General features: G+C 38.9%; 1 protein-coding gene across 1 annotated transcript; it reads left to right on the top strand.

Moving 5' to 3' along the window:
- Positions 1 to 940: 940 nt before the first annotated feature.
- Positions 941 to 15,161, top strand: LOC311096278 (uncharacterized protein; the record flags this gene model as incomplete). Its single annotated transcript, XM_084135345.1, has 16 exons — positions 941 to 986; positions 2,173 to 2,574; positions 2,674 to 3,066; positions 3,154 to 3,225; positions 3,475 to 3,873; positions 4,034 to 4,435; positions 5,133 to 5,213; positions 5,335 to 5,519; positions 6,116 to 6,276; positions 6,895 to 7,140; positions 7,270 to 7,432; positions 7,701 to 7,803; positions 7,909 to 7,992; positions 12,065 to 12,175; positions 12,450 to 12,863; positions 13,164 to 15,161. 16 exons carry the CDS (start codon positions 941 to 943, stop codon positions 15,146 to 15,148), a joined length of 5,247 nt encoding a protein of 1,748 aa, XP_083991471.1. The 3' UTR covers positions 15,149 to 15,161.
- Positions 15,162 to 15,587: the final 426 nt, after the last annotated feature.

Genomic DNA, 15,587 nt, shown 5'->3' on the forward strand with positions numbered 1-15,587 from the left:
CAAAATCGATATTCTAAGCACATTTTACCAATTCCAAACCACATCAATCTAAATTACTATTAATATATATATAATAATTTATAGGTGATATGTAATTGTTGATGAGGGCTAAAAATGCCTTTTATTCAGTTTTGTATAATAATCAGGCAGTTCCGTCTCTGAGAAACTGACACCTTGTACTTATGGAGACTCCATAGGTTGTAGTTCTGGAAAACGGTGACACTGGAGACTAAAGGGTTCCTGGTGGTTTCACACTTAATTCTTTGCCTTTATTCTTAGTGTTTTGCAGTCTTTTCTTCTTAACCTGTTTTGCAACTCTGCTGACAATTATTAACAAAGGATTTCATTGTCCGATGGTCACGCCTTCATTTCAAAATTTCCAAAGTATTCCATCCTTCTCATGTCATGATTGTATTATATATTTATATATTGTTGCTGGGAATCTTACTGATCCAGATGAAGAGGAACATGATCTGATTTTAGGTCAACATATACATTAACTATTGTTTTCACTGTAATATGAGCAGCCGGTACACAAACAATTAAATGGCAAGCATTGATACAATCTCTAACAAAATAAAAAGAAATTAAACACTTCTTGAAGGTATTGTTTAGAGATTACTACCGTTTCCAGTAAAGTTCCACCCACAGTTATTAAAAGCACTGATATGATTGTGAGCGCTGCAGTTCAGCATCACTGTATTGAACTACTGAAGAGAGAATCTCACTGAGTTTGATCTGATCTCAGGTAAAGTTACTTCTCTCCATTTTATCCAGTTTAGCTCAAGTGACTAGATTTTTGACTGATCTAAATTTTATAAATATCTGTTAACTATAATTTAAGTTGTTTTTACAAACCTTCACAATAAACAGAAAGAAAAAGAAATATAACTGAATGTTTCATGTTGAATATGTGTGTGTGCAGGTGCCGTTCGTCACAATGAGGTTTCTGATTTCACTGTGTGTGTCACTGCTGCTGATTAATGGTGAGTGTTTTATAATCTGTCTGTGAACTTCCCAATATTAAATAATGCTTAATTTGTCTATTAAACGTAAAATCAGGGTCCTCATGGTCATTTAAGGTGCACCAACAATAAGACATGATAGTCTAGTGGTGTAATTTGTTTAAAGTAAGGGAGCCGAGTTTACATCCTAAACTATAATATATTTTTTTTATAATGACCCAAGCACATTACACATGAACTAAACTGCCAGTGATCGCCCCTGCATATTCTTGTTTAAATAACTGTTTGTTTTATTGGGGAAACCCACCCCCACATAATTATTATTCATCATAATAAGTTAAATATCCCTGTAATAATTACTACAATGAAAGTGACTAATTATATACTTTTGATCTCTGAGCTGAAGCGATTATTTTTGCTTTTAGTGTCGCTATTCCAGAACATTCTTGAGAGAGCAGTCCTGCATCGATTCAGTCTCCCACTTATTCTGTAGCTTCAACTCTGCTCCTAGGGACCCATTGTCCTGCAAAGTTTATTTCCAATCTGCTTCAGCTCACCTGGGCTGTGATTATTATTATTATATATATATATATATATATTATTTTTTTTTTATTTTTTTTAAAGCGATTCTGAAGAGCTTGTTTGTGGTTCAGGTGTGTTTGATTAAGGTTGTAGCTAAACTCTGCAGGACAGCGGTCATAACAGACAGTGGGTCAGGGCAGGCAGCAAACAGCAGAAGTAAGAGTCCAGGTAAACAGAGATCAAAGGCAGCCAGAGAAGAGTCATAAACAGTAATCCAAGGCAGGGTCAAAACACAGGCAGAAGATACAATGACAGAATAACGCTCAGAAATGCAGCCGGGGCAAACAAGACTTCGCAATGTGTGACTGAACAAGCAGGGTTTAAATTGTCTGGTGATAAAGATCAGGTGTAGAGATCGTAGTCCCAAACAGAAATACGTCATCAACTAGGCTTTATCGTTAGTATCACAGGAATACTTATTCTTACTGTGAGGAGAATTTTTACTTGTATATCGCAAATGATAATATATCGCCCATCCCTACCCAGAATGTTTTCAGTTTATCCCTATTCAACACACCGAGAAGCTGATGAGTTGAAGTAGTTGTTTAAATTAGTAAGACATTGACATTCTGGTATGTGGCTATATGTTTTATCACTGACTGTCCCTTTTTCTTCATTCTCTCAGAATCAACAACTTCCATCTCTGATCCATGCTATGATTATAACACTCTTGATGAATCCTGGAGAGACATACGGCAAAAGCGATATCAGTACTCTGGACATGATGACACTCTTGTTGAATGGAGTGGCTGGTATCGGCTGTATCTGAATGGAGAAAGTGCCCAGATGTCTGAGTGTTGTGTGACTAATGCTAAATGTGGTGGAGAAACTGGACTGCAACTCAACAGTTCTCATCCAACTCTTGAGGATGGAGTGGTGACCCGTGAAGTCCTGGGAACATATGGGTACAACCTGTGTGGCGACCACAGATCCACGTCCATCCAAGTCAAAGCCTGTCCAGGAGATTATTACATCTATGAACTTGTCAAGCCCAATGTGTCTATCCCCATGCCTTCGTACTGTGCAGGTGAAGTTCCAGGCTCTATTTTCTAAATATATTTTTGTTTGTTACATGGATACAGCTTTCTACTAAAATAAAGTATTTTTTTCCTTCAATCCATGATAGTTGCTTTCCAAAGCATCAGCAGTGATCCCTGCTACAACTATGAGTCTCTGGATCGTCCCTGGAGAGCCAACAATGAAAGTAGAGATAACATTTGTGATGAACTTTTCTCCTGGAATGGCTGGTACCGGCTTTTCTACTATGGAATGGACATCCGGATGTCAGAGACCTGTGTTAGTTCATACAGCTGTAACGCATACTATAATCTGTGGCTCAATGATCCTTACCCTCAGATAGAGGATGGAGTGGTGACCAGGGAGGTCTGTGGTGGTGGTTATTATTGGAGAAGCTGCTATGCTTACAAGTCAATTCCCATCAGAGTGAAAGCGTGTCCAAGCAATTATTATGTCTATGAACTTGTGAATTCACTATTGTGGTGTTCAGGATACTGCACAGGTACAGGTTATTTTCTTACTTTTTAATACATTCTTTTAAACCTTTAAAATGATTTCAGTCATGTCTTGAATTTTTTTTATTTTTTAGATGTCAGCACCATTTCACAGATGGTTTCCACTGTAAGTCCAGATTTAAGCACTGGATTCATCATCACCTCAAGTAAGTTGTAAATAATTATATATATATGAATGAGGTTATTCACAATAATTTATAATTCACCTTTTCTTTAATTATTAATTGCAATAAATTTTTTTTGCATGAATGTGTTGCATCACTATTACACAGTCATGTTTGTGTATGAGTGATTTAAGAATCTCATCATGATTACTGTGTTTGACTGTTTCAGATTCACACTCGTAAAGTTGCTCATTACAGTATAACTTTGTCTGTTTTGGTTTCTTTTAACAGATTATGACCCGTGCAATAACTACAACATACTCGACAACTCCTGGAGAAGCACACTCAATTACTGGTCTGTGCTTATGAATGACTTTATGTATGAATATGATGACACTCGTGTAGAATGGGATGGCTGGTATCGACTCTTCATGAATGGCTTGAGTGCTCAGATGCCTGAGTGGTGTTTTTATTACATGTCATGTGGAGGTTATAGTTCTCTGTGGCTTAATGGCTCTCATCCTCAGATAGAAGATGGAGTTGTTAGTCGTGAAGTTTGCGGCACTTATCGTAATCAGTGCAGTCACTACAGATCCGACCCGATCCAAGTCAAAGCTTGTCCTGGAAATTATTATGTCTACAAATTTACCAGACCAACTCTTTCAATCCCAGCTCCCGTTTATTGTGCAGGTACGTTTATTCTTATTTATTTTTGTATTGTATTTATAGGTGTATTGTAGGCTCACATATGACAACTACTAATGCAGTCCTGTAAAAGACTAATGTATAATTATTTTGAATACATTTATTCTTTTGTATATAATGCTCTCTTTCTACTTTTACATAATAGTATCTTTCACCACTCCAAGTGTCGATCCCTGCTACAACTATACCAGTCTGGATGAGCCTTGGAGATCCACAGACAACTCTTACTATAATAACTATAACTACTATGGCATGTGTGATTATAATGTGGAGTGGAATGGCTGGTACAGGATGTTCTACAACGGTGAAAATACTCAGATGCCAGAATCATGTGTAAATCAAGGCATGTGTGGCACTTATGAACCACTGTGGCTCAGCGGCCCTCACCCACAGCTGGAAGATGGAGTGGTCACCCGTCAGGTCTGTGTCTCCTCAGAGAGTGGCTGCTGTGACTACACATCCCACCCTATAAGAGTCAAAGCCTGTCCAGGAAATTACTATGTTTATGAGTTTGTCAAGCCAATGTTTTGCGGAGCTTACTGTACAGGTGAGAATTTACCCATTTGTGTTTAGTCATTTAGCCATTCTCTTACTCTGAATTTTGTTTTAAAATGATAATTGATATAACATTGTCCTAATACCGGACGGCGAAAGTCAGTACATCCCTTCAGCACCTACAACAGTAGAGACAATCCCATCTATAGACTTCATTATTCCACCAATCACTAAATGTAATATTTATTTGTTTCCAGTAAGGATAAACACTACCTATACTACAGCCCCAGAAACTACAACTGAAACTACAGCCACAGAAAAAAAAAAAAAAAAGCACAACCACAGAAACTACAACTGAAACTACAGCCACAGAAACTACAACTGAAACTACAGCCACAGAAACTACAACTGAAAGCACAACCACAGAAACTACAACCACGGACACTACAGCTGGTAATATAATGTGCTGTTATGTGTGAGATTATTGTTTTATGTCTGGGATGCATGTAATATAGCATGTTAAATCTATAGTGGTAGTTCCTTTGCAGACCACCATATCATGTTAGAAAAGCTAGCACTGACAGTTTTGGCATGATTCTTCGTCTCTGGGAGAAGAGAGGAGACAAAGTTCAAGTTATTTAAATATAAGTTGCATGTTAATTGATTGAGTGGATCAAGTCCTACTTTTCATTAACTACTGGAACATGCAATGTGTTGTGTTGTCTTTCATCTATTTGTGCTTCTCTTAGATGTGAGAGATCGCTGTTCTGAACTCAGCTGCAATGAGGATGAATGGTGTGGGAAGAAAAATGGTGTTTACGGCTGTTTATGTAAAAAGGACCATCACACACCACAATCACATTCTGACTCTTTTGGTTGGTATCATTCCACAATTAAATTTAAAATATAATACAATATCCAGTCATTAATTAGCTTTGCTTTTTGTCTCAGATTTCTCAGAAATATGTGAAAGCAGCTCTGGCTCCATGTCTGTGTCTCGCTGTCAGCTATTTGAGGCTGGTTTTCCAGCTGATGTCTTACACCTCAATGATCCCAGCTGCAAAGGAACGGTCCGGAATGGCAGAGTGGAATTCCATTTTGATAACGAGGAACACATCTGTGGTACAAATCTTGTGGTAGTATATATTACATACAATGCTATTCCATGTACTATCATCTCAAATTGTCACTAAATGTTTGATTTAAAAAAATGCTGAAAGGATATCCTTTTTATCATATGTGTGATGCCAGTTGGATTCAATAAAGTTTTATGTATAGAAATGAAGAAAACAATAGTTCTTTTTGACTTTTAGGATAATGTTCACTCATAAGAGATCAGTGATTTAGGCAAATTATTATTATAGTATAGTATTATTAATTATATTCTATTATACATAATGAAGGGCTGCCAGCTTATACGTTCAGCTTGGAGGGAGAATTATTTCTGTGGACCATTTTCTTGCATAACAAGAAGGTTTTTTTTTTTTAATGATTGTCAAAGCATTTGTTAACTGAACAGAATTTCATTAGGTTTACTGACAACATGTTACAATGACTGGCACTGTGTTTTTATCATGAGATTATGTAAAATAATTGAGATGAGAGGGAGAGTGTGGCGGGAGAACAGTGTCAGTTGCGTGAGAGTTGGAACCCCCTGTTAACTAGATTCTGGGTAAAATGTTAATGAGTTAAATATTTGACATGTTCAAATATTGTATCCATGTTCGATCAGGCTAACGGCACCCACTTCATCTATGATAACTTTATTCTGGGGACACCGAGGTCAGAAGATCTCATCATCAGCAGAAAGAAAATCCTGAAGCTTTCTTTCAGCTGTGTTTATCCTCAATCACAAACACTTTCCATGAATGTGGTAATCAACCCACTGGAGAGGTGGGAATCTTTTACACAGGAAAAACTATTGTACAGTATAAAAATTAGCAAATATATGCAAATATACTCTGAAAATTATACATGGTGTGTTCTTAAGATATCTACATTTTCAAATATGTGACCCTGGATCACAAAACCAGTCACAAGTCGCACAGGTATATTTGTGGCAATAGCCAACACTACATTGTATGGGTCAAAATTATAGATTTTTCTTTTATGCCAAAAATCATTAGGATATTAAGTAAAGATCATGTTCCATGACCATATTTTGTCAATGTCCTACAGTAAATATATAAAACATTTATTTTTGTGAGTGAATGCAGCACAATCGCGAACATAAATGGACAACTTTAAAGGAGATTTTCTCAATGTTTAGATTTTTTTGCACCCTCAGATTCCAGATTTTCAAATAATTGTATCTCGGTCAAATATTGTCATATCCTAACAAACCATACATCAATGGAAAGCTTATTTATTAAGCTTTCATATGATGTATAAATCTGTACAAAATGTAAATGTACCTATGTGACTGGTTTCGTGGTCCAGGGTCACATATAGATTGAGTTGCGACAAATACATGTACATAGAACTTTATTTTTTTTGTGAATATTTCATCAGCATTGTGCACAAGACTGTTCCCGCTGGTGAAGGCAGATATCGGGTCCGGATGATTCCATATCAGGATGATGAGTTTACCCGGCCCTTCACTGGTCGTGTGGATGCAGAGCTCGACCAGGAGATGCATGTGGAAGTTCGTGTTGAGGGGGTCGACAGCCGCCAGTTTGCCCTGGTGATGGACACGTGTTGGGCTACACCTGTGAATGATCCTGATTACAGCCTCCGCTGGGATCTCATCCTTTCAGAGTAAAGCATGGATTTTTTAGGATTGCCTGAGATACTTTATCTCTCAGGATTTCAAGTCTAAAGCACAGGATTCCACTTATACAGCGGAAACAAATTTGATTTGTTGATTGTCATTATTGATATTCTCAGGTGTCCCAATGCAAATGACGACACAGTGGAGCTGCTGCAGAACGGCGTCTCGACATCCAGCCGTTTCTCCTTCAGGATGTTTATCTTCACTGCAAACTCCACTAAGCTTTACCTGCACTGTGCTGTTCACCTTTGCCTTCTGTCAAGCAATCGCTGCTCAACTGTGAGTATTGAGTAATTTACATCCATACGTCCGTGATAATTAATGTAATTAAAGTTTTATGAATCTGCTATTGATAAATTCCCGTTGATCAGAGAAATATCACTCTAAATGTCCATGGTGCTGAGGTTGAATGTTCAAGGCTGAAAATGGTAAAATGCTTGTATTTTCTGCCCTCTGCTAGAGACTTTCTGCACCTTTATGTTTTGTGTTTGTTCAGTGATATTTAACAGGGATTCACACAGCTGGATTTTGCTCTTTTCTCTATTAGAACTGTTCTTCTGGACACCAGCGGAGAGAGGGCAGGTCTCTGGACTTCCATGACAGTGCTTCCATATCCATGGGTCCTCTGGTGTTGTCTGAAGGGAACACAGGTGAACATTTCATTTACTTTAATAATTTGTAAATAAAGGTTTCTGAAGATTTCTGATATGAATACATTACATTTCACTGCATTTCATTATATCCCCTGTTCACAGATAAGTGGGTCCCAGAACAAGTGAAGGTATCTGAGGCTTCTTGTCTGTGTGGTTCTCTGATGCTGATACTTGTTCCTCTGATGAGTGTCCAGACACACTTTTAGTTTACCACAAAAAGGCATTTACATGCACATTGTTTCTTTATTTCATAGCTGATATTTTCTGTGGCATAAAGGAATTCTTATTAAATCATTTAGACCTATATTAATTGTTACTGTACACAATTCACTCTGTATCAATTGAGAGGATGTGCTGCAACAAGAAAGACCATCAGATTCATGCTTATTCAAATCATGCAAAAACAACATTGGGTCATTCCTGTGTTTGCAATTTTTATTCTGTGGGCCCTATCTTGCACCCAGTGCAATTGACTTCGTACACCGACGCATGTATCATTCCTATTTTGCACAAAACCACACCCATGAATAATGAAGCTACTTCAGACCAACCCATTTTAGATTTGCGTCGGGCGCAAGAGTCATTTATCCCGCCAGTATAAAGTTACTTGCGATAAAATCTTAAAAAATCTTAAAAGATTACAGTGACATCAGTCAATATTAGGTAGTTATCATGTTTTTCACTTTAGAATACTGTTCCAAATAGTTAGTAGTTCCTTTAGAAGGATGTAGTAACACTTGTGTCATTACTAGTGGGTTACCATTACCTTTTATTATAAATTATGCATTATTCAAGTTAATTATGAACCTGTATATACTAGTTCTCTTGGAAGTATGAAAAAAATAGTAGTTATTGATTAGCTAATAGTGAACTACCACATTCAGCTGAGCGCTATTACTTACTAATTTGTTAATCAGAGTTTCTTGTTAGTTAATAGTAGTTACTAGAATGTTAATAGTGCGTCACTCATTTGTTCCTGTGTAATTATTCATTAATGAAGGAACAATAGTCTAAAGTGTTACCAACTTTTGTTTTTGCTTACATCGCCTCCCTGCTTGTGTTCATTAATTTGTCACTATGGTTACTCATTTGATTAGTTATTGTTATCAGCTGTTGCTTAATGAGATCTCTTGGTTTTCTCTCTGTACAGATCTGTCTGTGTTTCAGTCTTCTGGTGTCGGGTCTCGTTAATGTGTGATCTGAGTTTGGTTATGGTTTACATTCTTTTATTAAAGTTTACTTTGAATCCTTCCTCTTCGTCCCATCCTTCAGACATTTTGTCGACTATAAGTAATGTCACACCTTCATGTCAACTAACATATTGTGTGATTCAGATTGCAAATATGTTCCTGCCAAACATGTTAAGGTAAATATAAGAGCTATTAGATAAAGTTTAATAAGTAGAAATTAAGATAAGGTATGAACTTCTTTTGTTATGTAGTTTTATCCAATAAAATGTACTGATTGTGTTCCAGTTGGTCTCTAAGGGTTAAAATGCTGAACATGTGAAAGACTCTTTGGCCTGGTATGTCATGACGTAGTATAGCCGGAATATTCAGTATAACAGGTTTCTGAATGTTATCTTACCTTAGACACATATCAGCCAGCTTATAATGAACATTTGGTCAAAATTGTCTCCAGTTCAATTCAATGAGACGCTAATAAGACTGGATTTGTTTATGGAATGATTAGAGAATATTCATCCTCTTCAGTGTGAGTCTCTATATTACACCTTTATACAGTACATGAGGTTTGAGCGTCACTGAGAGCCAGTTAGATACGATCAGCTCCTAATAATTTTTCATGCTGTGCAATCATAGAGGAGTGTCTATTGTCTCCATCGATCATTAGATTATCTTGTTATCATTTTTAACCCCTTTTCTTTTTATCACATGATCATTGTCTGCTGTATTCTTTATGCAGCTGTAACCATTATTGGAAAAATGTATTGTCTGGAATCCAGTCTGGTGATTTCCTTAATAATACAAATCAGTAATTAATATGGATATACATTTAACTTTAGAACAGGGGGTCAAATTGTCTTTATTACACATTTTTTGCAATTTATTACTCAACTGTAAAACCAACACTAAATAAACATAATGGTTTTATTGTTCAGCTTACTCAGTAGATGATAAATCACATAAATATAACATGATGTAAATCACTTACTACTAAAAAAAAATGTTTTAGGTTGTAAATAATGGCTAAAAGGCATGACACTTTATTTCAATGGTCCACTTTAGACATTCTGCTGCCTATAAGTATCTTTGCAACTACATGTCAACTAGAAGTCATTGAGTAGACTATATTAATACAGATATTACTGTATTAATATCTGCTAATACTTTATTTTGATGGTCCCCAACAGACATTCAACGGATTATAAGTAACTTTGCAACTACACGTCAACTTAAACTTAAAACAAACCATTACCTAATAGGCTTCTAAAACTCTATCTAGAGTTAGTTGAGAACAACACCAGGGTGAGTAAATTATGACTTAATTTTTATTTTAGGGAAATTATTTTATAAGAAATTATAAGTAAATTAACTACTGCATAATGGCTAATATGCCTTTATTAACTACTGGTGTGTTAAAATTTAAGGGAAGTTGAATACATTTCCAAATAATTCCTTTAGAAGGAAGTAGTAACACTTGAGTCATTATTGTTACCATAATGTTCACTTTAGAATACTGTTCCAAATGGCCAGTACTTCGTTTAGAAGGATGTAGTAACACTTGAGTTGTTACTATCCAAAAACTCAAAAACTCAAAACTCAAAAAACAAACAAACAAAAAAAAAAAACTGAAAAGCTTACATTGACTTCAGTCATTACTAGGAGTCATTATCATGCTTTTCACTTTAGAATACTGATCCAAATAAGTAAATAAATTGTAGCCTATTCTGTAGATTTACAGAGAAGACATTCCTGTACTGACACATTTTTAGCGCATGACATGTTTTTTTTGTTTTTGAATTGTGAGCTTATTTTTAAGTGTGGAAGTGAGGAATGTGGAACATTCCTAAAGAGTCAAATTGTTTCTTCTTTGGTAAACCTGTGATTACAGTGTTCACTTAAACTTTCTAAGGCCAGAGGCCAGAGCTGATTCTTTACTGTGTGTCAGTGCAAACAATATATAAAATATAGCCTACACATATATTAAAAATCATTTTATATCAAGTAGACGTTAAATGTGTCATGTTCCCGCTTTAGGGAAATACCCACACAAGTATGTTTAGCCTAATTTTATGTATTCTCTGCAGTCTTTGTAAATCAAGTTCCATCATGGGCGTCAGTTTGGTTTGAAATGTGCTGGGGACAGAGACGCATTCGGAAGTGCATTTTCAGAAGTGCTGGGTACAATGACGCATTCATTTTTTTTCTCTCTTTCGCGCAGGTTATGTTTTGAAAGACGATGTCCTGTAGCTCAGGCATGGCCCCACTTTTCAAACCAAACTGACGCCCATTTCAAACCAAACTGACGCCCATGATGGAACTTGATTTACAAAGACTGCAGAGAATACATAAAATTAGGCTAAACATACTTGTGTGGGTATTTCCCTAAAGCGGGAACATGACACATTTAACGTCTACTTGATATAAAATGATTTTTAATATATGTGTAGGCTATATTTTATATATTGTTTGCACTGAGGACCAGCGTTCATCATAAGAGACACGGCAAGAGCGCGCAAGTGTGTTTTTCTGGATCTCTCTGTTGTTCTGTTATTTTAGTGCTGTATTTTAGTCCAGTTTGCACTTAAGCCTTTGCTATTGAAGAGTTTCGATTCAGCGCATTCTCACGCTATTCAGACTTAATTGCCCGAGAGAAACAGCATCTGTACGAATAGATATAAATAAGGAAGCTTCAGTTCATTCGCCAGGACCAGCGTTCATCATAAGAGACACGGCAAGAGCGCGCAAGTGTGTTTTTCTGGATCTCTCTGTTGTTCTGTTATTTTAGTGCTGTATTTTAGTCCAGGTAAGCCCTTCTTCGATTCTCTGTTCATTTTGTATTTTTAGTTTCACATAATTCTGTATTTTAATTAGACGCGCTGCTACATTAAACAGAAGCCGCGAGTGAAAATTAATATTGCTTTCTAGTTTGCACTTAAGCCTTTGCTATTGAAGAGTTTCGATTCAGCGCATTCTCACGCTATTCAGACTTAATTGCCCGAGAGAAACAGCTGTACTCACTCAAGCGGTGAAAGCATTATCTGTATATCTGTGTAATTTGCGCGCTGTCGCGGAAGCGTCAGCGGAAGCGTTCAGCTCTCGTGTTCAGCCTCCTCGTGTGAAGACCGACTCGGGTAAAGACCAGCGACTCTACCTGCGCGACTCCACCGAGCAAGGACACCAGAAAGGCACTTAAGTATCTCCTTTTCCCTTTTTCCTTCACTCTTTTTATCTTATTGTTCACCTTAATCAACATGTGCCTTCAATACATTCCTGTTATCTCTCGGCAACGCCCTTTCATCACGTGCAAAAGGCAGCGCAATACTGCCAATCTGCGTCCCATTCTCTCATCCTCACACACTCCTCTCTCTCTTTCCGTGGGTCTATGGAATTGTCAGTCAGCAGTCAATAAAGCTGACTTCATTCCAGCCTTTGCATCTCATTCTTCTCTTAATATCTTAGGCTTGACTGAGACCTGGATCCGGCCAGAAGACTCAGCAACCCCCGCTGCTCTCTCTAACAATTTCTCCCTCTCTCACTCCCCTCGCCAGTCTGGGAGGGGTGGGGGTACAGGGCTCCTCGTTTCTAACAATTACAAATACTCCACGCTCTCTTCTCTATGCAACAACAACTCATTTGAATATCATGCTATTACACTTACAACTCCCATTAAGATCCATATTGTAGTCATTTATCGTCCCCCAGGTCAGCTGGGTAACTTTGTGGATGAGCTGGATGTGCTGCTGTCCACTTTCCCTGAGGACGGCACCCCACTCCTAGTCTTCGGTGACTTCAACATCCATCTCGAAAAGCCGCATGCAGCAGACTTCATCTCCCTCCTAGCCTCCTTCGATCTCACACGACTCATCACCACAGGTACTCACAAATCAGGCAACCAACTGGACCTGGTTTACACACGCAACTGCACCACAGAGAACATCTTGGTGAGACCTCTCCATGTTTCAGATCATTTCCTCATTACTTTCAGTCTACAACTCTCTACCCCTGCACCTCCAACCCCACCTCCAGTCACTTTCAGGCGAAACCTGCGCTCACTCTCTCCCTCACACCTTTCCTCTGCCGTGTCATCTTCTCTTCCCCCACCCTCAAAATTCTCATCTCTGGATGTGAATACCGCAACGGATACCTTATGCTCCACTCTAACCTCTTCTCTAGACACTATCTGCCCTCTCTCCTCCAGGCCAGCACGCGCTACTCCCTCCAACCCCTGGTTATCTGAGGTTCTTCGTGAACACCGGACTGAACTCAGGGCAGCGGAGAGGAAATGGCGCAAATCAAAAGACGCATCTGACCTGGGTATGTATCAATCTCTCCTCTCTTCCTTTTCTGTAGATGTTCATGCTGCAAAATCTTCATACTTCCACAACAAGATCAACAGCTCCTCCAACACACGAGTACTTTTCAAGACATTCAACTCTCTCCTCTGTCCACCTCCACCACCACCCACCTCCTCCGTAACTGCTGACGATTTTGCGAACTTCTTCACCAACAAAACTACAACTATCAGCAATCAGTTCTCGGCTCCACACACACAGGAACCCAGACCGACCCCTTCCTCAGCCAATGTCCCTCTGTCCTCCTTTTCTCCGCTAACCGAGGAAGAAGTATCTACACTTCTCCTCTCCAGTCATCCTACCACCTGTCCTCTAGACCCCATCCCCTCGCACCTTCTACAAGCCATCTCTCCGACACTTCTACCAGCACTCACACACATCATAAACTCATCCCTCCATACTGGCACCTTCCCTACAGCATTCAAGCAAGCTCGGGTTACTCCACTGCTTAAAAAACCAACACTAAACACATCAACTGTAGAGAATTACAGACCCATCTCCCTCCTACCATTTATTGCAAAGACACTTGAAAGAGCTGTTTTCAACCAAGTAACATCCTTCTTGTCTCGAAACAACCAGCTGGATGCCAACCAATCCGGCTTCAAGAAAGGCCATTCTACTGAGACTGCACTACTATCAGTCACAGAAGCCCTACGGATCGCAAAAGCTGCTTCCAAATCTTCAGTCCTCATTCTCCTGGATCTGTCTGCTGCCTTCGACACTGTGAATCATCAGATCCTTCTGTCCAGCCTCTCATCACTGGGCATCACAGGTACTTCACTCCACTGGTTTGAGTCCTATCTCACAGGTAGGTCCTTCAAGGTCGCATGGAGAGGCGAGCTATCCAGATCGCATCAGCTGACCACAGGGGTTCCCCAGGGTTCAGTTCTTGGACCCCTCCTCTTCTCCATCTACACCACATCACTGGGACACATCATACAAGCGCACGGCTTCTCCTACCACTGCTATGCTGATGACACACAGCTCTTCCTCTCGTTTCAACCAGATGATCCCACAGTAGCTGCACGGGTCTCAAGCTGTCTGGCGGACATCTCGGCATGGATGAAGGAACATCACCTACAGCTCAACCTGCCAAAGACTGAGCTTCTCGTCCTCCCTGCCAATCCATCTCTACAGCACGACTTCACTATCCAGCTAGATTCATCTTCAATCACCCCATCAAGGACGGTCCGAAATCTTGGAGTAACATTTGATGACCAGCTGACCTTCACAGATCACATTTCAAAGACAGCTCGATCATGCAGGTTTGCACTGCACAACATCAGGAAGATCAGGCCTTTCCTAACTGAGCATGCAACACAACTTCTCGTCCAGGCCCTGGTCATTTCTAGGCTTGACTACTGCAATGCTCTTCTGGCCGGTCTTCCTTCAAGTGCAACTAAACCTCTACAAATGATCCAGAATGCTGCAGCTCGTCTTGTCTTCAACGAGCCCAAGAGGGCCCACGTCACTCCTCTGTTCATCTCTCTGCACTGGCTACCTCTCGCTGCTCGCATCAAGTTCAAGGCATTGACGCTTGCTTACCGATCTATCACAGGCTCAGCTCCCTCCTACTTTAACTCATTCCTACGAGTCTACATCCCTACCAGACGCCTACGATCAGTCAACGAGCGACGTCTCGTGGTTCCATCGCAGAGAGCCACAAAATCACTTTCCAGAACATTCTCATTCACAGTTCCATGCTGGTGGAACACTCTCCCCTCCCTCATCCGGAATGCTGAATCCCTGACAACCTTCAAAAAGCATCTGAAAACCCATCTCTTCCGTGAGCACTTAACCACATAAAAAAAAAAAAAAAAAAAAATAAATAAAAAAAAAAAAAACCCTCCCCTTTCCCTCTAAAAACCTCACTTATCGGGCTTATGCTACTCTGAATAATGCCTGAACTTTGTATCTTGAGCACTCCTTGCGTAGCTTTGGTTTTTGCCTCTTCATGATGATCCGCTTAATCTAGTCCTGCTTTGTAAGTCGCTTTGGATAAAAGCGTCTGCCAAATGACTAAATGTAAATGTAATGTAAATGTAAATGTTTTCAACAGGCCCACCCAAAACTTTCAAAAAAAAAAAAAAAAAAAAAAAAATTTTTTTTTACTATATTCTAATTTTGTCAATAATTATAAAAAAATTGCCAATAAGCTCATAATTTTTTGCTAAAATAGTGTTTAGTTTTAAAAAAACATTTTAAAAAGCTGGTTATATTTTGATTTTTCTGCGCAAGTTCAGCA

Source organism: Abramis brama (genome assembly GCF_963993115.1).
Source record: "Abramis brama genome assembly, chromosome: 14".
NCBI classification, from domain to species: Eukaryota; Metazoa; Chordata; class Actinopteri; order Cypriniformes; family Leuciscidae; genus Abramis; species Abramis brama.